At 39.2% G+C, this 24665-nt stretch overlaps 1 protein-coding gene and 1 long non-coding RNA gene across 4 annotated transcripts in view; both read right to left on the minus strand.

The window, feature by feature from the left end:
* Nucleotides 1-7321: 7321 nt before the first annotated feature.
* TANK (TRAF family member associated NFKB activator) overlaps nucleotides 7322-24665 on the minus strand; it is a 42843-nt gene continuing 25499 nt past the window's right edge. For all 3 annotated transcript variants that reach the window (XM_063318303.1, XM_063318301.1, XM_063318302.1), the window contains 5 exons: nucleotides 21344-21523; nucleotides 20085-20158; nucleotides 18553-18671; nucleotides 15833-16140; nucleotides 7322-9762 (listed from right to left, as the gene is read on the minus strand). In XM_063318303.1, the coding sequence (XP_063174373.1) occupies nucleotides 9586-9762; nucleotides 15833-16140; nucleotides 18553-18671; nucleotides 20085-20158; nucleotides 21344-21523 (858 nt within the window). In that variant the 3' untranslated portion in view covers nucleotides 7322-9585. The remainder of the gene's footprint in view (nucleotides 9763-15832; nucleotides 16141-18552; nucleotides 18672-20084; nucleotides 20159-21343; nucleotides 21524-24665) is intronic.
* Nucleotides 11639-15826, minus strand: LOC134507554 (uncharacterized). The gene is made up of 2 exons (XR_010068926.1): nucleotides 15374-15826; nucleotides 11639-14443 (listed from the first exon to the last, which is right to left on the minus strand). It is a non-coding gene; the product is annotated as an uncharacterized LOC134507554 (long non-coding RNA).

Consider the following 24665-nt stretch of genomic DNA (forward strand, 5'->3'; position numbering starts at 1 on the left):
GCTTCCTTTTCGAGGTTAATTGCAACGCAGTTGAAACACGCAGTTTCTCCGCGCGCTTCACCAGGCCCAGCTACGCACGTCCACTTCGCTACGTGGGAATGAAGGTGACGTCCCAGCCAGGCGGCTGCGAATCAGTCTCTGCTCAGTTCTTTTTTCTTTCTCTCTTCCTCGGAGCATAATCTGGCGGGATCTCAGAAAAGCCGGAGACAGGCGATCCAGAGGCAGCAACAGCAGCGACACCCGGGGCCATCTGGTCGGGGAACCGCATCAAAGCAAATGCGTCCGGTCCCCCTTCTGTCCGCAAAGAAGAACGGAGAGCGAGCGACGGTGGAGGAAGCTTGACGTCCCTGCACCCCGCGCTTCGACGGAGCGCCTAAGAGGAGCTGAGCGGGGCCCAGACCATTTCTGTAGCTTCCCCCCCCTTTTCGCAGCCTCCCAGATACCATGATCCCCAATCCCTCGCCACCCACTTGCAAAAGGCTCGGGCGCCTCTCCGAAAGTATTCTTCCACAGTAAAAGATTGAGAATCGCCAGAAAAGAACCCACCGACCAAAGCAACAGGATCCCTTCAGTTTTTAACGCTCGTGCAGGAAAGGCTACCGCGGACCCGGGGTAGAATTAACAGTGTGGGAACTCAGACCTACGGAGGCGTGCGATTTCTCCGGGGAGGGTAATGGCCAAGAATTTCCCAACCTCACACGGGTCTTGTTTTGAGGGGGCTTCGCCGGTTGCAGAGATGCCGGCAGGCCGGGCCGAGCTCCTTCGCTTCCCCACGGGCGTTGGCTTGGCGGGCTTCCCTTTTGAACTATCCCGGGGAATGCGCGACTCTTGAGCGCTTCGCTCCCAGACTGTTAATGGGGATCCTTCTCCAGCATGCTTCAATATGTTGCTCTCTTCACATTAAAAACAGCCATGCCGTTTGTGTAAATCTGTAATAAATAATATTTTAATGTTAAAAGAGAAGTGTATAGTAATCAAAATCTTTAGGGGCAGGATGGAATGGAAACTGAGAAGGATTTGACAGTAAACAATCCAACGCTCATTCCTCTGCCTCTCAAGACGAGTAAGAGGCACTGGGTGCTTCCAGTTGCCATGGAGGAAGGATATGGTTTTTTTAAAATGAGGGAATGCTAAAACATCAGGAAGAGGTGGTGTGCAGGGACAGGGCCCGAGCCATTGAAGCTGAGAGCAAGGGGTTGAAAGAGAAACTCAGGCTGCTTTGGGGAAGTGGGGTGCTAGTGCAGCATCGACATGGGCAACTGTGCCATTTGCACAAGGTTTAATTCTCAGCTAGATTGCCACAGTGTCATGTTTTCATTGTTCTCCAGATTTATCTGAGGCCTCTGTCATAACAGGCTGCAATTCTGAACCCTGGGATTAAAGACCTATTCTGAATTGAGGAATTCGTCAGTGGAAGACATTTTGGTGGTGGATGTGGAGGAACAGCATACCCCCACCCCACCCGCTCATCCAAGGTGCAGGAGCTAAGACCTATCAAATTATTTTGGCAGAAAATTTTACAAGCCTTTTCTCTTTCTTTGGCAGTTAAAATTGAATGACGACAGATCAAATAACTGTTTGCTGCCCTTTTCTGACACTTGAAACCAGCTGTTTGAGACGGTAGAGTGGCACCCTCACTCTGAAGCTGTTTTTATACTGTATACTAACTCAGTTGAAACATGGTTGACTAAATTAGTCCAGTTGCCTGGATTTGGACAATACATTTGAGCTATAAATGATGGGCAGAATTCACATACTTGATGTATTACATGTTTATCCTGGTTAACTTAATACAGTTTTCTCCATGTTCTGGAAGTTTTCTTAATGAAGCTTGACTGCATTTTCTGGGAATATTCTTAACCACATTTTATTCCTTTTTCTGAGTTCATGCAATACACCAAACCATAAACTAACCATACAGGTCTTATTTGCACACTTTGCTAGGTTAAAATTATATCTGACCAGTTGGTGGCTCAGTTTGTTGTAAGAATGAAGCCACAGAACCACAAAGTAGCCAACCACATTTTAGCCTAGCATACTGTATTGTGTAAGCTCAGTGCCCTACACTTGGAAACAGCTGTTTAAGGTAGTGTTTCTTCTGAGAATGTCTGTAGTCTTGGATGGCACCTGGAAATGCCATTGCTGATTTAAATATAACATTTCCCTGGAACTGGAATTGACTTCTAGTGATTACCTGGGCATCTTCATGCCATTTTTCCTGGAAATAATACAAAAGTGGTCTGCCATTGCCTTCTACAATCTATTTTTCCAATTTGTACCTGTGTGCTCCTAGCAAAGCCAGCACTTTTAACTTCTCAGTCTAGTTTAGACTCATGGCATTTCTTAGTGGTTTCATACCCAGGTACTAACGAGATCCCACCCTACTTAGTTGTTGTTGTAATTACTATTATTGATGTCTACATAGTCTACTCAATAGTTTTGACTGGATTTTCTTGCTTTTTAGTATCAGATCCTTTCAAGGATCTAGGATAGTTAAAGGTAACTGTAATATATGTGTTGTTCCAAGTAATGCGATGTTTTGTAATTGATGAACTGAGATGATGTGGATGATAATGATTTTTTTGGAAAGCTTCTGGGAATGCTACACAGTCAGTATGCAGAACACCCTTTATGCTTCTGAGAAGCTATATGGGGAATTCTTGTGGCCTGAACTTCCAAAATATATTGAAAGTAGCCACTGGCTCTGCAATTCTTAGTGGACAGAAATCATGGCAGACTTGCCATTGCCACTGACATAATCCTTTTACCTGGGTTCATACAACATACTGAGCCACAAATTGGGCAAGGTAATTTTCACTCAAATGTTGTGTCAAACCAGTCTGTGGGCTACGTTCTGCATAATGTGGCCCTTTTCTTACAGTTTTCCATCAGCACCAGAATATGCTGGCACTCCCAAGTGTTTCCATTTGATGGTATAATGCTGATCTGTGTCCAAATTTGAAATCTTATCCCATTCCAGAAAGCAACTAGTTATTCTGTTCAAGTTCACAGTGCCCTGCCGCAACAAGGTATAGAACATTCCATAGTGCTTCCCTGTCCCTTTTAGGGAAGGGGAGGTCAGGTGACCAGAAGTGTGACTGGTCACATGGAAAGATGTGCTCAGCTCCTCCCTTATGTCACAGGCAGGATACTTTACCCATGTCACTGGCCTGAAAAGGTTAGATATCATGACAGTCATGGATTTGAATAATACAATACTATCAACACAAAATAGAAGGTACAATCTGGCCAACTCTATTAATTGTGGCAGTTCGTTTTATTGGCACAAGGGTTGGGTGGGCTGTTGAGCCACTGTTTAAAGGCCCTCTGTTGTCAAACTCAGAAGAGTGGAAATGGTTTCCAAAGCTGAAATGAGGTATGGTGGGGACAGCAAGTACAAATGCTAATCATAGTGTTACAATCAGTTAATGCCAATGGGGGAAAATTAAAACTGATGTATTCCATCATCTTAATTTATCATTGGATTCATATAACAGCATAGGCTAAAATATGATTGGTTATTTTAGGGCTCAGTCTGCTTTGCAGTACTCAAGCTATAGGGTTAATTTATTTGTAACCTGTAGTAAGTAATTTGAAGAGAAACTTCTACATCAAGAACTGGCTCCTGAAGAATTTGTTCCCAAACATTCACAATAAAAGAAAATGTGATGCTACCTGCTAAATTAGATTTCATTTCCACAAAGTCAGGTAGCCAATTTCTGCCATGGCCTGGAGCAAAGGTCCACCCTTACAGTGCTATTTTAGGAAATTTATTCAGAAGTAAATCGCACTGAGTAGGATTTGTACTGTTAATTTTAATGAAGAAAAAGGAGTATGTGTTTAGTCTGAGAAAGAGTTGCAGTTTCTTGGATTTTGAACTGATCTAGGTTGGTCAGTGTTCTTATTTTACTCCAAGCTGGATTATTTAAGACATTTTGAGAAGTGTGAGGGACGTGCTGAGTGCAAACCAGGACAGAAACAAAAAAATCATTAGTAAAATCAATTCTATGAATGTTTTATTTGGAAGTGAGCCAACTGGATTTTTACTTACTGTTTTAAAAATACACACGTTGCTCTTCAAAGCCAGGTTTTCTGTGAAACAGTGGGCTTTCAGATAAAGGACTCAGTCCCAAATGAATCTCAAAGACAAATAATCACATCTTACGTAGTTCAGCCAAAACTGGTTGCATCGACAGGAGCACCTGCCTGTTCGGCAAAGTTCCCATCCAGTAGTCCTAGCTGTTGATTTAGCCACGATCATGTTTCAATCACCCCATCAGAAAAAGGTTCAACAAACGAATTCTTAACGTGGACACATACAAGGATGTCAAGGAGGCTTGCTTTTTCCCTAGTAAAATAACGTACTCAATAAATAACTGAGCGCCAGCCGGTTGAAAGTCGGCCTAATTGGTCTGTGGAAGATCACCCAGCCATTAAACGCTTGCTCTTCCCCCTCCCTGGCCCGTCCCGCCCCCCTTCCCTTCGCGTAATTAGGGACGGTGGTGGTAACGGCTGGGTTAAAGGCAACAGGGGATCCCCAAATGGGTTTGGAGGAGTCAGGACTGCGCCCCCGATTCGTGGAAGCGAACCTGGGCATGTGTGCGGGATGCGAATGGGCGCGAAAGCGTTGGTGATGAGTTTACTCTCCGGCGCAGGAGTAGGGAAGGCGGGATCGCGGCGAGCAGAGCAGAGCGAAGGAAGAAGGAGGCCCGGCTGATTAGCATGCAGCAGCGCTCTCGAGCCCGGCTCCATTGTTTTAACACCTCCCCTCTCCTCCGCGCCAATCTGTCACCGTTCAGCAGGCGAACGCTGCTGCTTCGAACGCTGCTGCCTCAAATGAGACGGATAATTAGCTGCCCCGCACGAATGGCGCACTCTTCTCACCCCTGATTGCTATCACCTTCTTGCTCCTGGCAGTTTTGACACCTCGTAATCAGCCTGCTGCTTTTTCTCTTTTCTTTCCCCGTTTCTCATCCCCCCACCCCAAGCTCCCTCTTTTCCTTCAGATTTTGTTTTTTAATAAATGCAATGCCAGTTGCCATTTGGATTGAGTTTTCTCTGTTGAGTTAACCTTGCATGAATTGCAAAGGGAGGAAGACTGGGGCGGGAAAAATGCGAGTCTACCCAAAGCGCTTCCGAGAAATGGGTGGATTTGTAGGGGCCGCCGCGGGCGAAAGGAAGCGCTTCAGTCCTTCGCCGACTTCCCCTCGCGAGCATTCCCGGGGCCGGTGGGGGTGGGAGCTCTAGCACGCCCTCTTTAGCTCACGGCACATCATTGCAAGGGAGGCCCCGCGGCCCGGCCAACCTGCAGTAGTGGGTTGGCTCGGATCTGGAGCTTCTTGGCGGGCTGGAAGGCGAAGGGAAAGAAACTCTAGCTGAGTGTGGCAATAAACAAACTGCAGAGGGAATCTCCAGAAAAGGACAGAGCTGAGACCTCAAATTAATGTACTAAATTTCCCTTCGAAAATCGCACCCCCTCGATGAACTAGTGGAATCTGTCACAAGAGTGTTTCCCGCTAGCCTCTAACGAGCAGTGACAGCCTAATTACGGGAACTACATTACAAGAAGCAGCTGGCGAGGTAGCCGGAGAGCGAGGGAAGAAAGGTGTGCGTCGGTGCATAGGAGACAGCACGGACGCGCCTGAACGGAATCCAAGGCTAAAGCCGCAGGAAGCGCCCCCGGACTGGCTTCCTCACCCGCTCAGCGCCTTTCTCTGGGCGCTGCGTTTTGTTGGAAGTTGCCCCCCGTCCTGGCGCCCAGCCTACCTCGACGGTCCTCGTAGGGTTGCCGGAGCGTGAAGATGGCCACCTCAGTAGATGATTATGCTGCGCGGGAGGGAGAGAATGGCAATAGCACCTTTTCCGAGGTGGGGGAAAATAGGAGGGGCTTGTCTGTTTCCCCAACTTCTGCTTTCTTCCATTACTGTACGTTATAAACAAGTCGGGCCTCTGTTGAATTCAGTCATTTCTGCTGAGCAAAGGCGGCGTTTTACTCTATCTTAGCACCTGAGCTTCCCTTGGTGAGGGAAACAGACGGGATGTCCCGCGCCCCGCAAAGCTCCGAGAGGCAGGCGTTTATTTTTTTCCCACCCACGCCAAGATAAACATAGTGTAATCCCGTACAGCAGAACGAAGTGTACCATATACTTCCAACTTGGGTGTTTGCTTACTGGTAGTTTGCATTCTGCAATGGTCAAATCATGGCATACCATGACATCCTGTTGGAGACAGGTCTTGGCAGAATTTTGCTTTCGAAGTATGGTCTTCACTTATGATGGGAGATACTGAGAGGCTAATATACTCTACGACTCTGCATCTGTGTTGCTCCCCAGGCTGAAATCATGGATGGCTGTCTTATTTGCCAACTATTCTAGCCCTGGAGCAGGATTTCTTTATCCTTTGAGGAAACGAAGTTTGTATCTTAGTGTTAGGCAGTAGATATATACCATCACTCATCTTGGTTGGTTGGGAATTGCGGGGCATTATTTAATCAGTAACTAATTCAGTAGATTGCATTCTTGTATTTTCAGTTTCATTTAAAAAACAAATTTAGGGTTACATACAAATGAAATCTGGATTGGATAAGCAGTTATTTCTAGAAAGGTAATAGTTCCTGCAGTAGAATGTTGCAGTACATTCAGCCACAAGAATCTCTTCGCATCTGAGGGGAGGTAGTAATATAATCTGCTTTTCTTTCTGAGATTCCCAAAATCTGCTATAATGGGTGGTTTTTTTTTTAATCATCCCAAGACACATGGGATCCCTTTTGGTGTGTTGTGTTTACTTGTGCAAACTAGAGTTCCCTTTCAAACAAACTAGCGGTTCCCCCTCATTTTTCAGTGTCCATTTTGATTGTTTTTGTTAACACAGAAGCATTCTGTAGATGGAAGGTTTAGAGAACATAAATATATCACATTAAAAATGCATATTCCTGTTTATTTTCCCTTCATTGTGTCTCCCATAACTTTAGGATCAGACACTATTTTCAAACCATGCAATGCATTTTCTTCCCTAAATATATCCTCTACAGCAGGCCTGAAGAGGTGTCTCAGTTCCTGTCATATATGCTTTTGTAAATGGTTTAGAAAACCAAACATATTCTGGAGCACACTATAGACAAAACCTGCAAAATACCTGTTTTAGCCCAAAGGTAGTTAACAGCTTGTCAAAGATGGCTTAGAGGTTGTAACCAAAGTTGTAAAAAGATGTTTGCATAAGCAAATGAGTAACAAATCATGCAAGGCATCATTCCCCCAACCAAGTTATAAAATTGACGTGTCACGTATCTACTGTACAAGACATTTGGAGAAAAAAGGAAGTCTTTTAACTGCATATATTGACACTTTATTAAAACTGATCACTGTACAAATCATTACATCTGGAACAAAAATTCTATAGTCTGCATTTATCCATTTTGTAAAGCTTCCTGAAAAATATTACACTGTAGTAGGTAAAATGGATTACTGTAATATGCTCAATATAAATGACTTAATTCACTTAGCCTGGAAAGCCTAATCTATTTGAACTGGAGATTGTGGACTTTACCTTAGGCCTTTGTGGCTGTACTACTGAAGTGCAGTTTCTTCTTAATTCAGAAGTGGGGAACTTCAGGTGCTGCTGATCCATAGCTTTCAGGATCCTCCACTGTTGGTCATGCTGGCCTGGAGCTTTTGGAAGCTGTAGTTCAACATCCAGAGGTTTCAAACCTCATCTACCATATTCCACAATTATTAGATTATGCCTTATCGATATAATTCTTTCCTTTTTTTCTTGTTAGCAGTTTAAGATTAGTCATAATTCCAGCCAGTTTATTAGGAATAGAGAAAATATGAAAAGAAGATGAACAGGCTGGAATCAGTGCTGATTTCAGCTTCCTTGGAAACTGAGGATTGACTAGACAAGTGTTTCTCAACCTCAGCAACTTTAAGATGTGAACTTCAACTCCCAGAATCCCCCAGCCAACACATATTGAAGCTGCTGAGGTAAAAAAACCCCTGAACTAGATTATGAGAAGCTTTAAAAATGAACAACCTAGCAGGATAGGATAGGATTTCTTCTACAGAGAGGAGGAGAAAGAAACGGTTCATTTCTCCTAAGCATGGACAGTTAAATATATATAAGCACAGAGGAAGAGGCCTTATACAGAATTGGATACTTGATCCCTTTTGCTCTGTATTATCTGCATTGACTTGTAACGGCCCTCCAATATCTTCAGCTCTGCTTGGTAAAGATGGGAATGAATCTCAGTGATAACTGTATGCAAAGCATATACTTCATCTATCATGGAACTACAGCCTTTCCCATATATTTAATATCTGAGTGCTATTTAGTAAAAGAAAGATAATAAAGCCTCTGGAGCTTAGCTTGATTCCTAGTGATTTCATAGATATGTCTATATGTCCCCTATCCAAGTACAAACCAGGCCTGGCCCTGCTTTTCTTCACTTCTCAGTCCAAACAAGATCAATGAAGTGCTGGATATTCATTAAATATTCTGTATGGAGGGCAGTCCATTCAGGGGAAAAAAAGTTCTTGTGCATTGGTTATAAATTCCCTGTATGTAACAGACTGCAGATGACAGAATCCTTTGCATTCAATGGCTTCAATTAAGCACATAGCAGGACACTAATTACAGGACCTGGCTGTTGCTACATAGCCATTGCCTTCTTTCCAGAAAGAAGATCCACAGTTCTGTTCAAGGTTAGAAATAAGAACTAAACACCACACCTCAGTTCAAGTTAAGCATGTCACAATGACCTTAAATAGTTTTTTTAATATGGAAAGTCCTACTTCTAGTCCTACTGTAGTATAGAGAAAAGAGCATTTACTGTATTTAAATAGAAACTGATTGTTACTTTCTGTTAACAACAATACAAAGTTCTGTTCTGGATAACTGGTTTGATAAAGTAAATTGATATGGGCCACAGGATAAAGCACTCACACCTGCATATATGTTTCATGCATACTTATGTTTAAATGCATTTATGGTTTACTTTAATGTTAATATTCCAATTATAAGTAGGTGAAACATGTGGGTTATTGGTTTATTACTAATTACAGAAGGGGCAACATGCACAAGAAGTTCATTTTAATGGGAGGGGGAATGGACGTAACATGTTCACAGTTAAATGCATTATTTGTGGCCATCAATATGTACTTGGAGTTAAGCACTAAAATGCATAACACTTACTTCCATGTACCTCTTCCAACTAGTATGCTAAGTGTTAAAAAGTATTCTAATAAATATAAGTTATTTAGAAATATAAAGGCACAATATATACTCATCAATTCTATATACAAAATAAGGGCTTGATTTTTGTTACATTTCAGACTCAATCTTAACATTCAGCACCCCTCTCTACAACCATAGTTTTAACACAAAACATGTTGATGCAAAAGGAGTTTCAGGATATTTATTTTAGGGCTTTGAATCTGATTTTAATTATGTTAATGGTGGGCATGAAACTCTCAACAGATTGTTATAAATGCAACCTTATATTCTGAATTTTTTATATATATTGGGACCAAAATCAAAGCACAGCATCCTCAGTTGATTTAAATAAAACTTCTCTGTTTTCCAGTGATGCTAAGACTTCAAGTTGAAATGTGAATTCAGATGCCTCAGAAAATCCTCCCTGGATGTAAGAGATGGTGGGAAAACTTTCTGACAGAATTCACATACTCCTGACTGCTTGAGTTCCGAGTCTGCAGAAGCAAGTTCCAGCAAGTCAGTGTCTTGAGTACAGTGAGACTTCCATGGAGGCTGTAAGAAGCAGGGGAAAAAAGGAGTGAATGCTTTGTGCAAAATCAGTGTTGCATTCTCACTGACTATGGTTTATTGCTGGTTTGGTCTACCTAAATATGTAGTATTTCATCTGACTGAAGAATGAGCTTTGACTTTGTCTGAAGCAGTCCACACCTTAAAAATGCCAAGGTTGAAAAACAATGTTCTAAAGATTGAAGCATGTAAAATATTTATACCTTTTTTTATTTTAGAACTGATTAACATTAACTAGCATGTCTGGTCAGCAGTTCCAGCATGATAAATATAGGCATATATTTTACTTCTGTAAATATAATGCTAAGGCATTGGTATTCATATTATGTAAGAATTTTGACCATCAGCATTTCATACTTTTAAAACAACCAAAATACATATATATTAAAGTCTTAAAAAGTTCATTGATTATGGCACACAAATCAGAATAATTTTGGTAAGCAAGTATTCATTCAGTGTTTGAAGACTGGGCTCCTTTTTAAAGATAATATGTAATTTGAATGTGTGATAATGCTATGAACAAGAAGGGTACAAGGTCCAGGATAGATTTCTAGAAGTACTTTGGGCTATATTACTACTTAAGAACATACAATTTGAGTCTAGATGCTTTCTCTGATATTTAAATACAGTATATACAAATATGTATACCCCTAACCCATGTCGTTCGTATGTTCCAGGACCTCATGAATTTTGAAATACAGTAGTTAATTTAAAAGGGATGGAGCAGAGAGAAGCAGCCACTGTTTCTCTTAGGAGTTAATGCTTTGTCTAAACAATATTCAATATTTGTCACAGGGCCTTTGCAGATTTCTCTTGTACATCTTGTACTGTGGTCAGTTGTCAATCCTTCCAGGATAATTAGGTATAATTACATCAAGCTCTAACTACTTTTTGTTGGTGTAATTTGCTTTGGAAACCTAAGCATTGATGCATGTTTTAAGTATCACTATGGAAGTGTGCTTTTAATTACCTATTTGCAACTCCACCTTCATTTAAACTGGCAGTTTTAATAACTGTAACAGGAAGTATTTCATGTTATTTTTGTAATATTTGACCACACACACACCAGCCAGAGGCCCTTTTCTTGAGAACTTTTATTCACTGGCCTGGCTAACACCTGACACTAAGCCAGCGCTTCTCAAACTTTTTCCTTCATTACCCAAAACTGCTTATCAGAAAGTCCTTTTTACCCAATGTAGGTAAAACACTTTAAGTAAATTTAAATGTCCCTGTTGGGATTGGGCAATGGGTTGATGTGTTCTTACCCACAGAAAAACCCTTTTACCCAATTAGGGTAATTTACCCAGATTTGGGAAGCACTGCACTAAGCCATAATGTGATTTGTTTGGTTTTTGGATAAGTATGATGTGTGAATTCACCCATTGTGTCTTAGGTCACTGTAGCTTGTTCAACAAACCATAATGAAAAACATACTGGCTTAAGAGTAATGTGTGAATGCTTCAACTGAGTTTTGGGTTGGAACTTGATTCAGTCTGCAATTTTACTTATTTAGAAATAAGTTTCATTGAACTTAAGCTCACTTTTGACTAGACATGTAGAATTTTCTTAACATCTTCACTTAACATCTAATGTAAAGTGACCCTGCCCAACAAATCATTTATTTGGATTAAATTTTCACTGTAGACTAAGGTATCTGGGTAAGTTTTATTTTGGATTGCTGCTGATAGTGCACTTTTACTGGGGAGTTATGAATGTTTGCAATAATTTTAATATTGCAATTAGTTGCCTTTTAACTGATCAATGAAATACATTTTTTCATTTCCACAATTTCAGTGCACATGTGTTGATAAATTAAATGAAGCATAACACCATTAGAATTCAGTAAATCAACTACTACCACTTCATGTTAAAAGGAAAGACTTTCATTAATGTGTTTATTTCAGTTGCAAAGAAGAATCAAAAGAGAATTAACAACGAACAAGTGTGACCTTAAATTGCAGCCCATTGAGTAAAATATGCTGTTACAAGAAAATGAATTAACATCGTAATTATTTCATCCTATTTTATGCATGCTCCTTCCTAACATAGTTTTCAGTTGTCAGAGAAACTGAGCGGCTTGCTGCTTAAATAGGTGGTTAAAAACCATGTATTTGTATAAGTATTGGGATGTATATTTCTAAACTGTATTCATCTATACAGATGCTAAAGTACTTTGTTCAATAGGTGTGACATGCCCTTTATATTTGCTTTCTTCAAAATAAGGAGCACTCTGTTCTAAACTAGACCCCTAAATGAGCCACAGCACAGGGACGCACCGGATTCCTAACCATTCAATTTAGTCTACATTCTTGTTTTCATTATTACAGTTTTCAATCCAGGTGTTTAAGAAACTGCAATACACTAAGAAAGCAGACTCAAGTTTTTATATTTAGTCTGCAAGGAAGAGCTAAATTTATTACATCAACTGAGAGCCACAGTTCTAACGACTTATGGTTGCCAATTACGCTGCATTTAAGTTTCCCCTCCTCATCTTTACTTGTTAACACATGTACTAAATACATGACAGAAATTCTTGTCTGCTGAAGAAAAAGGGATGGGGGAATCAAGTGTGTAAATCAGCAATATTAGGATGTCAGCAAGGTTAATCCTGTATACAAGGATCCAAACATTTTAAATGCATTTTCATACTGTCTACATTTACTCTGCAGGCAAGATAATGAGCTGCCCCAAGCTATCTTCAGCTGACTCAGGGAGTGAATCTATCCATTTCTATCAGGAGAGGACAGTCTCTCAGTCTTACTGAATACATCTCAAATCAGACTCTGAAATCAGGCCAACTTTACTTCTCAGTGGAGGATCCTGTCTTCACTTTCATGCCAGCTTGCCAGAGCCATGTTAGCATGCTGAAGGAATTGGGGCCATTATTATTTTTAGCAAAGTTGATTTTTCACATTTTCCCCTCTTACTTAAAAGGACCATGGATTTAAACTTCTTTCCCTGCCTATAAATTAGTGGAGATTTTGATCAGTTAAAAACAAGCCAGTGTTTTTATACTAGAAAGGAATGCAAGAATTTAGAGATAACAAAATCAACAAAATATTTAAGCAAATATATGTGTCTGTATCTTTAATGAAGTCTTAAGTAGCATTGGCTTCTTTTGCCTATGTTTCTGGATAAGATACATAATTTTAATCAAAGGCCTTATGTTCTACATTCCTTCCTGGATACAACTAACAAATATTGGAACTATTTTCTGTCGCCAGTTGTCTTTCCAAATGTAAACACTTAAGATATCAAGACATCCTGGCTATCACTGAAATATAGTACAGTACTGGCTATTCACAATTTAAAAATGCATGTGCTTATTTTTCAAAAACAAATTCTTTAGCTGAACACCTTCAACATTATGGCACTTCGACTTCTATTCTCCTCTACCATTTAAACTGCATAATTCTCAATCAACTTAGAATCCCATACCAGCTGTTTCACACGCTTTACTCTACAATGCAGGGTGCCATCTCTTGAGAATTGAATACGCAGTCTAACTAGTTAAAAGAACAAGCAGAAGACATACTGGAGAAATGGAAAAGGAAGAAGTAATAGAATGAATGCTTTATAACGCCACAGGAATCTTGGTAGTAAAAGAAGAAATAGTTTAATTTGTTTTGAACCAACTCAGCTCAGAATTCGATGCAATGGAAAGCAAAAACTGGTTAGTCATCAAATAACGTAGGTGAAAAACTAAAACCTAGTGAAGAAGATAAACAGTTCGGTATAAATATACAAATCAGTTATGTATACTGAAATATTCTTATAGGCAGAGGGTATTTCACATGAATTTTGTTCTGGAAGACTTGATTGCCTTTTAGGTATTTTCTTTTGAATTAAATACTCATCACTTGAAAACTAGTAAGAGGAGACACGGTTATTACATGCTTTTATGATTGGGAAAAAATGGATACTGCAAGACTGGGTGGATACCCATTCTCTTTCAATTGTGCAATTGAAAGTCTGATGGAGTCATCTCTCAATATTTGAGCAAACATTTCAGTACCTGAAGGACTGTGCAGAAATCTAGACTGCACGTATTCACACGACATGTATCTGTCTTGTCTAGAACATAGCCGATAGAGGCTTTTATGAGCTTTTGTTCTGCGTAAAATAAACATGCATTATAAAAATTTCATCTAATTTATGAAAACAAATTCAAACACTTAAAAAATGTTACATTGTGAAATTGTCTGATAGGTAAAGGTGTCGGTATGTATTCTTTAACAATTCAAAGACAAGAAGCTACTGTTCATAAAAGTGGTGATTTTATTTAAATTGTGTCTGAACCCCTGCACAGTGCAATCTGGTGTGTATTTACTCAGATGACAGCTGCATTAAGTTCAGTGGGATCTATTCCTTTATGCATGTGTTTAGGTTTGCAGCCTAATAGAAGCCCAATCTGCTGCTAGCATGGGGACAGGGCAGTAGCAATATGGCACAGCAGTATGCTAAGATAGTACAGAGAGAAAAGAAGTGGAGCAGCATGGGACAAACAATCAGGACTGAGCCAACGGACAGAGAATCGTAACACTCATTGTAATGTTATCTGAAAGGCTTAAATATCTTGAGTCACTTCAGAACTGAAGTCGTAAATGTTCCATGCACTGCAAAGACCAAATGGGGAAGGATTAAACCTTTTCTCAAATATGTTAGGCTGAAAGCTGCAATCAATAAGTATTAAGTTTTTTAGCTGCTAATCCAGAGGTAAGCTGTGAGGGCTCTGAAGACCATGTAGTTTCGATAGGATTATAAATGTATGAAACTATCATGTACCCACTGCCAATTTCAGTAGCTCTTTGGAGACTTAAGCAGAGAAATTACTTTCCAGCATCTACATTTAGAGACTGAACTTGGGCTATCTGTAAGCAATGCTTGTGCTCTACTACTGACCTACAGAAGGATAAAAATGGGGAGGAAGAGAGGAACCAAGTATATACCACTGAGTTCCCCAAGCAGCCTTCCTGTGATTGTATCTCCAGATGTATTGGACCTCACTCAGCAATCATCGAAGAGTCTGAAGTCCTATACATCTGGAATATGTAAAATAGGAGAATACTGTCTTAGGAGCAAAGAATAAAGTTTTAATAAAATGCTGGCTGTTAGAGGCAACTCCATGCACGCATCATGACTATATGCAGAGAGTTGCTCAAACATGGCAGGAAAAGGAAGTCTCAATTATCTGGACTGCATGCAAGGTGAGGCCTCTAGATAAAGAAAGAACAACTTATAAAGGAATCATTTATTTGCAGTCATTCACATATCACCTGTACACCTGCCTAAAATTAACCTCCATTTTAATTTAAAAACATACTTCATCATTATCATCATTAAAAAAAAATCAGAATGGAGAACACTAGTTCCTGTACCACAGCAAAACCTTAAATACCATTACAATAGTGATATACCATGCTATTACACATGGAGTATAATAAAAGCATAGGCAACTTTTTTAAGGTTGGGAACACATTTGAAATTTTGAGAGCATGTGGTCCTGAAAAGGCTTGCCTATTCAGTAAATGTTTGGCCAGGTCCAGGCACAAAACACGCATTTATCAGAAAGCAAATTAGCTCCAGATACCTTGACAGATTCCAAGGGAGATGTTTCAGAACTTATTGGTACCTACAGACACTGTGTTGCTTAGCCCTGGGCTAATGCAGATATTTTAGATTAGGATAGCAAGCAGGTAAGTTCTGCCCTGGAAATATATAGCAGAAAGAAATTAAAGTCCATACTCAATCTTACAGTTTACAGATCAATCGTAAATACAAAGGTATATATTTTAAAAGACTGATACCTGCTGAGGTGCCCAACATTTTTCTCATTTAAATTAAATTAAATTCAGAGATATTCTGTTTATTAGCCTCTAGTTCCAGAGTTATAAAAGAAAAGTGTTTTTATACAACATGCAGCTTTATTCAAGAGCTAGATTTGTGTGAGCAGAGGGTTTGGGTAAATTTGTATTTGACATGTTATGCATCACTGAAGTTTAATATAGTCATTGCTCATGCTCCTTCAGTTAGAATTCATCTTACTGAAACTCACCTCCTGGTCCCCATGGTCCATGTTAAATGGCTGATTTGGGAGCATGTTTTCAGTCATCAAAGTGTTTAGAATTGGTGTAGTCTCTGGGGAGCTCTCCAAGAATTCAGTATCACTATCTGTAGGTGGGAACTTGACATTAAGCTTAGAAAGGGATTCCACAGAGTTTTCTTCCTCGTCTTGGCCCGTTCCTCTTGACGCAATAGATGGGAAGTGAGATACATCTCTATTTGCATCCTTTTTAACCCAAGGATTACAAAGGTCATCTGTTTGTTCATCAGTGCATTGGATAGGCTTGGAGAATGGAATTTCTGGTAAAAAAGATGCAAAGGAAAAGATTAAAATATATCCCAAAGACCAGATTAAAGCATATAATTCAGTAATACAAATTGCCTGACAAATCTCCTCCAGTCCAGTATGGCAGATTTATCAGGATCTAAGAAGCTCATAAACAGCTTTTTGAAACTGCATTTTCCCCCTTATTGCCTTATCTGACACTGCAGGATGATATTGGTATTCCTCCATGCCAACCATTAACTCCTCTCTTCAGGAATAAACATGTTAGAACTCTTTACTTGGAACTAAAATATAATATTACACAATTGCCTTTATGCCTCAGAGTTTCAAAGCTTTCTTGATTAGCAGCCTAGCAATTAGACTATCAGTTTTTTCCAAGGGCTCATTATTTATATATAAATATCTTTATATTCTATATTAAATGAAATTACCTTTTTATCTATAACTACATCTGTTCTTTCAATTCATCTTGATTTCATTCAAGTCAGTCTCATTTCTTTCAGTGCTCTAGCACGGATTTTAACTGTTTCACCCCACACAGAAGGAGGCTTTCCTTTCTCCTTTCCCTCAAGAAGATTCTCCCCTTTCATTCAGGAGGCTCTCTGGGGGGAGTCACTGGGGGAAGAATGGCTGAAAAGGGCCACTAACTACTCTTTCTTCCATAGTTTTAAATCCAAGCCCAAGGAGGTACCACTGGATGAGAGATGATAAGCAATCCTTTTAGCACATCAGGTCATATCATTTCAGCCAGGAAGAGTGTAGAATTTGCTAAAATATATGCAGTTGCTAGGGACTTAGTTAAGTCCATATTCGTTTCTGCCAAAATACAGAAAAAACTAGCAGGTTAAAAGCCGTGTCGAAATAGCTTGCCCTATAGCTATTCATGGAAATGACTGGCTCTGTCCAGACTTAACTTCTTCCAATGCATGTTATACAGTGAAACGTTTACATCAGCTCTTCCTAAGTTGCATAAGCTTTCGAAGTTGGCTATAAATCAGCCAAGCCTAGCAATCAGATGCAGCTATTATTAGAGAACAAAGAATGTTGAAAATTGGGTTATAAGCACATATACTTCGTAGGAGCATCTGATCGGCCCCTGTTGGCTGTCATAGATTAGACAGATTTTGGTTTGATCTAGCAAAGATGGTTTTTACAACTGAGGTGAGGAAAGGGCTTTCAGTAGGGGGTGTGCAAATGTTTCAAATTTCAACTGTTTTAAATTCAAAACCTGAAACAAGTTTGCATTCAAAAAAAGGCTCTTTCAATCATTTGGAAGTGCTCTGAGCTTGAAACAGTGTGCTTTGAACTCGAAACAGAGTTGTCAGAGTGCAAAATAATTCCAAAATGCTCAAAATAGTCCGTTTCGAATGCAAAATAGCTTTCAAACTTGGAAGAGAGTATTTATTTGCTCAAGCCTGAAATGCTTTGCACGTAGTAGCTTTCAGACATTCACATTACATTAAACAGAACTAATCTCAAAAACAAAATTAAGAATTAGTTTGCAGCATCTGCAATCCGCTCAAAATGTTATCAGAGAGCCCCGTCCCTAGAAATAAATGTGAGTTACATATAAGTCCTCTTGTGCCATTCATTTTTTTCAAAAGAAATCAGGTATCTTAGACTATGGGTTAAATCCATCACATTACACTTCAGGATATGTCAATTGAGTTGATGGATGGATGCATGCAAAGAACATGCATTAAAGCAAACCTGGATAGCATGCATCCTTTCTGTGTACCACGCAGCAACCAACCTGCAAAACAGTATCTGCTTAAATAACTCGAGCAGCCTCACATTATGCTTGTTTTGCACTGAGATGATCTCAGTGCAGTGGTATTAAAAACCAACCAACCAACCAACCCTGATACACTATTGTATCAAGGGGAGATGGGACCTCACTTTCCAGCCCAACCATCTCAGTTCAGAGTTCCCTGGGTCAGTGAGAATGTCTGCTGCAAAGATGTAACTGCATTCATCAGAATGCAGTTACAGCCCTAATTGACCAAGATTCCCAAACCTAAGCAGCATGAAGCCAAATGAGGTCACAGTATGCTTTTCCTATCAACTTGGTGGTTAGGAAGGATTGAAGTAGCCCAGACACTGTTGCCTTTCTCCTTCCACATATTCTTTTTGGAGTGACCAAAAAGACTTCATTTTGCCAGTAAGCACATCAAGAAAAACACTGCAAGATGGAATTCATGCACTAACAGCAAAGTGAGCTGTCAAATCACATGTCGCAAGTGATGATGTACTGGTATTTTTCCCAAAACATGAGGGTTATTGGCATATAAAATAAATGCGCTATATTATATGGCATTCTGTGTAACAAAAAGGTATCTTAAACTGAACCCCTAGGCAGTTCATGTAAAGAGTCAGAAGACAATAAAGCATAGTTTTCAGCAGAAAGTGCTGCAATAATGTAATACCAGTTGTAGGTTCTCTCCGTAGCTTAAATTTACTCAGCTGGTCCGTCTGCGCCCTTGCCAGTGCATGTATTCGATTGAATTCTTCCTTCATGCCCCAGAATGCACTTTCCAGTTCATCCCTAAGGATTAATGATTTCAGATGTAAAGAATCATCCCATGGTGTTTTTCTGTTTTCTTTAACCCAACAAGCATACCGTTAAAAACACTGGCACCATCTGTGCTTGCAACCCAGACTTGAGATCAGAAGTGATGTAGGGGATCCATGATCCCATCTTCAAGAAATTTTAATAAAACAGCAACTTCATATGATAGCTGATGAGTAGGGGAGATTCTCAAATTGACTGAAACAATACTACACAGAAATATGATTAAACCCCACCTTTCCTCTTCTCCTCACAAACTAAATGATTCCTAGTTATTATAATCCCCGTTAAGGAATAAAAAGATATAAGCAGGCTACAGGGGTTCTGTATCTGTCCTTCTGGCCTCCAACAAGATTAATATTGGAGGATGGGGATTATACAGGGGAAAAATGTGAGAAATTAAAACAACTAATTTAACTTCTGGAATTAAAAAAAAAATCAAGAGTTTTTTCTCTGCTATTTATGTGTGTTTGTATATGTGTGTTTTTTAATTAGAGCCAGACATGAAGCAATACACTATCTTTGTTTTGGTATTCAGGATGAAAGCAAAATAAATTTAAGCATATTCCTGTCATTTATCTTTGAATGGTATGTAGAAAACAACCCTCCTTGATACATCTATGGACAAAACCTCTCCCCATTTGTAGTGCTTAAGGATATTCAGGTAGTGAAGGTTCTACCTGGATTTGGAGCTTGAAATCAGAAAAGGGTGACTGAGGACCCAAAGCAATTTGGAGGGAGGAATATATCCTAAAAGATGCAAGACAGTGAGTACAATGAAGGGTAAAAGCACTTTGCTTTTCTCTCTTCTTGGAGATCATAATTCTGACTTTGGAGAGAGGCTGATCCAGCCTGAACCCTTCTCCAGTTCAGGTCCAGAATACAAAAAATGACCCAAACAGGCTTCAAGTAGAATTAAATTGATCAACGTGAAATCCAGCAAGTGAATGTTTCAATGCATAGGCATACCCATTTGCTCTTCTGCTTGGACCAGGCATTTCCTTTCTGTTAATTAAGGCACCAGGTGTCATGTCCATTGCAGCTTCTATGTTATTAATTGTTCAGTTTATAGCACTGGATTCACACATCATCCTAAGCTGTGATTTTATTAATCATGATTACTGAATAAGCCTGGCTTATCTGCAGTTGCCTGTGTTCTCATATTGCCCTAAGCCCTAAATCATAACTTACAAAACAAAAGCCAAAACCAAACAAATCACGTTAGTTGTAATGTGTCAACCCAGCCTAAAAGTAGTTCCAGACATCTCTCTTACAAGTGGGAAGAGAGAACGTAAGAGGTGAGGGGGGAAATACCTCCCCATCTTTTAAAATCAGAAAGCAAGGATAAACAATGCATTATTATATGGGGGAAAAAAAACAGTACAATACCTTTCAGAGACAGATGCAGAAGAAGCCCCTGATGATAATTCCTGTCTAGACGAAGGATGTTTTTCACTCCTTGCCTTTAAAAGATCAGAAGTAGGAAAAAGAAAATTGCTGAATTATAACAGTGTAACAAGCTGTATAAATTAACAGAGCAATATAGTACCAATAAAATATTAGTTAATATCATAATGGCATTTTGCCTTACTTTTTATGCAAAAAGAATAAAATCCACAAATCACCGTATGCTGGAAATCGATTACAGATCACATCCTCATTATTTTAAGGTGCTAGAATATGCCCAAAGTATTTTGGATAGCTGAGTTAACTGAGGAGTGCTGCTCACACGGGTTCCGCGCTTATACGTAAGAAATAAGGAATTTAGGTAAATAAGAATGCCACATTCAATGCTGATTTGCATTTCATTCTTTTATTAGGTTTTCCCATAATTCAGTCATTTTCATACAACACAAATTCATACAAATATTCTTCCACGTAGAATTCTCTCCACATAATGGAACTGGGCAGGGATTACTAAATCCATACATATTTATGCATAAGCCTTTGTACATTAACATGCATCATAAAACTATCAAGAACTCCACTTTGCTCTTCGTTAAAGCTGAGCCAGGGCTGATATGTTTTCTCAAGCATGGAGAGAAGTATGTCGATGGAGAGAAGTTATTATATTTTACTACCACCGTGTGGATTAGCCCAGTATTACATGGGCGTTTTATTTCAAAGCCTGCTGTATTAACTAGGATAAAGTACAGTCTTTTCTAAGGCAAGCTCGACTTCTGGGGACTTCATGGACATATCCTTGTAGCTTTCTTGGCAGCCATAAGGAAGTGGTATTCCATTGTTTTAAAAATTTTCCAGTTTACCCTGTAGCCCAAATTTTCCCATGGCATTCCTACCCGTACCCTAACTGGACCCACCTTGCTTATCTTCAGAGCCCTGGTAAGGTTGGCCAGGGGCTGCCACGTGCTGCTAATCCATCTTTTACACAGATTTCAGGATTTAAAAAGGTTTGTCTGAGTAAATGAAGCCAGTACGGTCCTTGAAGTAAACTTAGGGATACAAAGGAATGACAGATTGTGTATCTGCTTTCTACCCAAAAGGCAGAGGAAATTTTGTTTTAAAAAAATAAACATGAATCAGCATGGGCAGAGTACTTTATTTATAAAAGAGTACATTGCATTTAGTTTATGGCTTATGAAACTAGTTTCAATCTTACAATATCTGAATCTCTTTAATATTCTTACCTCTTTTTCATATCTTGATACCTGTATGCAATTTTGTGCTTCATTTATTTCTTTCAGCTGCTTTTTCAGATTCCTTATTTCATCTTCTTTGACGGTGATAATAGATTCAAATTTCTTTTCCTTTAAATTACTATCTTCTTCAGTTTTTTTTAATTTTACACTCTCACTTTCCAATTGTTCCTTTAAAAAAACCACAGAGAGAGAGAGAGAGAGAGAGAGAGAGAGCGCACAGTTGGTTAATTTTCAAGCTCTGAGGAATGTCATTATAGAATAGATTGTTATAGGCTAAATTAAGTCTTAGCAATCTGTGAAAAAGCTGTGAAAAGGCGAATTCCATGTTAGAGATCATTAGGAAAAAGATTGAAAAATAAAACTGACAATATCATCATGCCTTTATACAAATCTATGGTGTGACCACACTTGGAATATGGCACACAGTTTTAGTAGCTGCACCTCAAAAAATATTACATGGTGGAGCTGCAAAAGAGGCAGGAAAGGAGCAATTAAAATGATCAGGGAACTGGAACGATTTTTCTATGAAGAAAACAGAAACAGTAGGTTAAGAGAGGTACAGTATAAGGGTACATAATATGCCACAATGAAAGTGGGTACAGAGAAGTTTCCCCTTCACTCATTGGAATACTCCAGTGGAAGTATTCATGGGAGTTCTTTGTATAGCATTCACTATTGGAAAATGGCTCCAATACCACAGGAAAATCCATCAAGGATGTTGGTAGCTAGCAGTGGCTACTAACTAGGATAGCTAAATATGGCCTCCAGGCCCAAGGTAGTATGGCTAAACTGAGCGGGAAGTCCCTAATACCCTCAAAACTAGTTTGTGGGCTTCCCAGAGTCATGTGATTAAGGGACTAGCTAGGCCTTTGATCTGATCAGGACTCCCCTTGTGTTCCTAAATGAAATCAGACTTGTGTAAGTACCATTAAGTTAAGATGAAATAATTATAATCCATTTACTCTAGCATGCAGTTAATTTCCTTGTGGACAATTATTCAAAACAATTGTGTTTTATTTTGAGTACATACATAAAAGGAGCCACACCACCAGTATGCATATTAGTGCTTAGAAATGCAGGAGATGTTGTCTTATTCCATTTATGTAGTCTGTTCACTAATATTTAATTAGTTTCAGCATGTGCTAGAATCAAGATAAAGTACATTTAAAGGAAGTGACAATAGTCTTCAAGGCTCATAATTTCTGGAGCAGTTAAAATGTAGCTATTTAGCACTTATGACTTAGGATTTTGCAAGGCTCAATATATAAAGCTTCAAAGATAAAATATTAAGGCTTTTAAATAGTCTACTTTTCTCCTGCATCATTAGGATACAATCTATTAATTTTCTGCATATAATGACAGTCTATACAGAAAAGGGGGAAAACCTCAGTAAGAAAAAACAAAAGAAAAACATGAAGCTATGCCAGCAGCAGCAGCGTAACAAAACTGTACTTTCCTGAAGATCAAAATCTCCAGCTCTGATGGATGCATGGCATTTGCCAATTTACTATGAGTAGAAAAAGCAATAATTCAATATAATTCTATTCCTGGATGTGTGTTTTGCCACATGGCAGTCCAGAGTCAAAATTGGAAAACACTGAGTATCAGAAGTAGGAACATGGTGAAAATGATTAATAGCTAAAGCCCAGTTGGTTCCAGTCTGGTAAATCTGCTTAACCAGTGACAAACAAAATGACTGAAACAAATTTGCTTTTGTTCAGATTTTGAGTGGGGAAAGAGGAAGGGTGCAATCCTATTATTATCTACTTAATGGCTCATCCATAAGATTTACTTTTGAGTAGACATGTAGAGAATTGTGCTGCAAAGTACTGTTATGGAGATAAGTACTTCATCAAACTGAAGAAGAGGAAAACTGCTGCAGTGATGAAAGCTCACCTATGTGCAATACATTTCGGATTCCACAGTCTAAAATTTCAAAAAGGAAACAGAAAATAATGTGGATACCACCAGTACTTTACCAGGATTAAAAATCCTGCTCAGTCAATCTCTGGGTTCTGTATTCTATTCTTTTCTTTCTGTAAGCCACCCAGAGAACATTTGCTGTTATTTGCTGCCTATGTAAATGTATACAATAAAATAAATTTGCAGATGTGTTTGATAGAAAGGTTGTAGAAGGATGAAATCTATTTTTCTATTTCTGGATGGGTAGGGAAAGCTATTAGCACCACATTTTCCTCAGATCAGAGCCAAGGAAAATGGTGATAAGTAATAGGAGAGAAGCAACAGAAGAAGGAACAAATGAAAGATGTGAAAAGTATTGAGACAGTGACAGGTTTCTAAAAACAAGAAGCAAGCTGACCTTTCTAAGTAATATATACATATTTTAAAGAACAAAAGTTTAAAAGGTAATAGAAAGTAATACTATGGGATGAAGGCTTTCTAATCCCCAACTTCACATGATAAATTGAAGAATGAACCTGTAAAAGGTCTGTGTCCATGTCCATGTCCATCTCTCTGTCTATAAGACTGAAAACATTTGAACCTTTTTATTGCTAAAAATAAATCCCAAAGTGAGAAAAAACTAAACAACACATTCCAAATACTTAAAGCAGAGATGGGCAATCTGTAACCCCTGGCATCCTTTGCCTCTAGTCTTGTTCATGGGGCTGCTTTGAGTTATAGTTCAACAACCTCTGGAGGGTCATAAATCCTTGATTTTCAAGTGAAAACTGCTGGAAGAATAAAAGAAGTATAAAACCCACAAAACGGGGGATAAAATCTATTCAGTTAAGTTGTTCCCTGCCACCTGGAGCTCCACCATTCTAGCTTTGCATTAGTCTTCCTTTGTTGCTTGCTGTTTCTTAAGCTTGGAACTGTCTTTTAGAATACGTATGTTGTGTTCCTTCCTTCCTATCTCCTTCAAACCTTTGGACAAAGCCCAGGAAGTAGAATGATTCCTTGAAAGTGAAAGTGAGCCTAGGTAAAGCAACCGAATTAATGCATTTTCTCAATTCTCCCCTTCCCTTTGTTGCATCTCTAGTGTTAGATTGTAAGCTTCTCATAACAGGAGACTCACTGTTTTTAAAAAAGAACTTCACTGACCCTGGCAAGCACTTGATGGACACCAGGAAACTCCACAGCTGTAGGCTACATTGAGAACTTAAACAAAACAAAAAAGGAAAACCTGAAACCTCCAATGACAAACCACTTCTCTAGTGTAGCTATACCTCCCTGAAGTCACCATGAGTACAGCTTGATTCGAAGGAGATTCAATTTTTTATGTGCAGAAACAGCAGCATTGTATCGGAGAGATACTTATTCAAGAGTGCACAGCAGAATTAAGCAAAAA

The sequence above is a fragment of the Candoia aspera genome, chromosome 1 (genome assembly GCF_035149785.1).
Source record: "Candoia aspera isolate rCanAsp1 chromosome 1, rCanAsp1.hap2, whole genome shotgun sequence".
Taxonomy (NCBI): Eukaryota; Metazoa; Chordata; class Lepidosauria; order Squamata; family Boidae; genus Candoia; species Candoia aspera.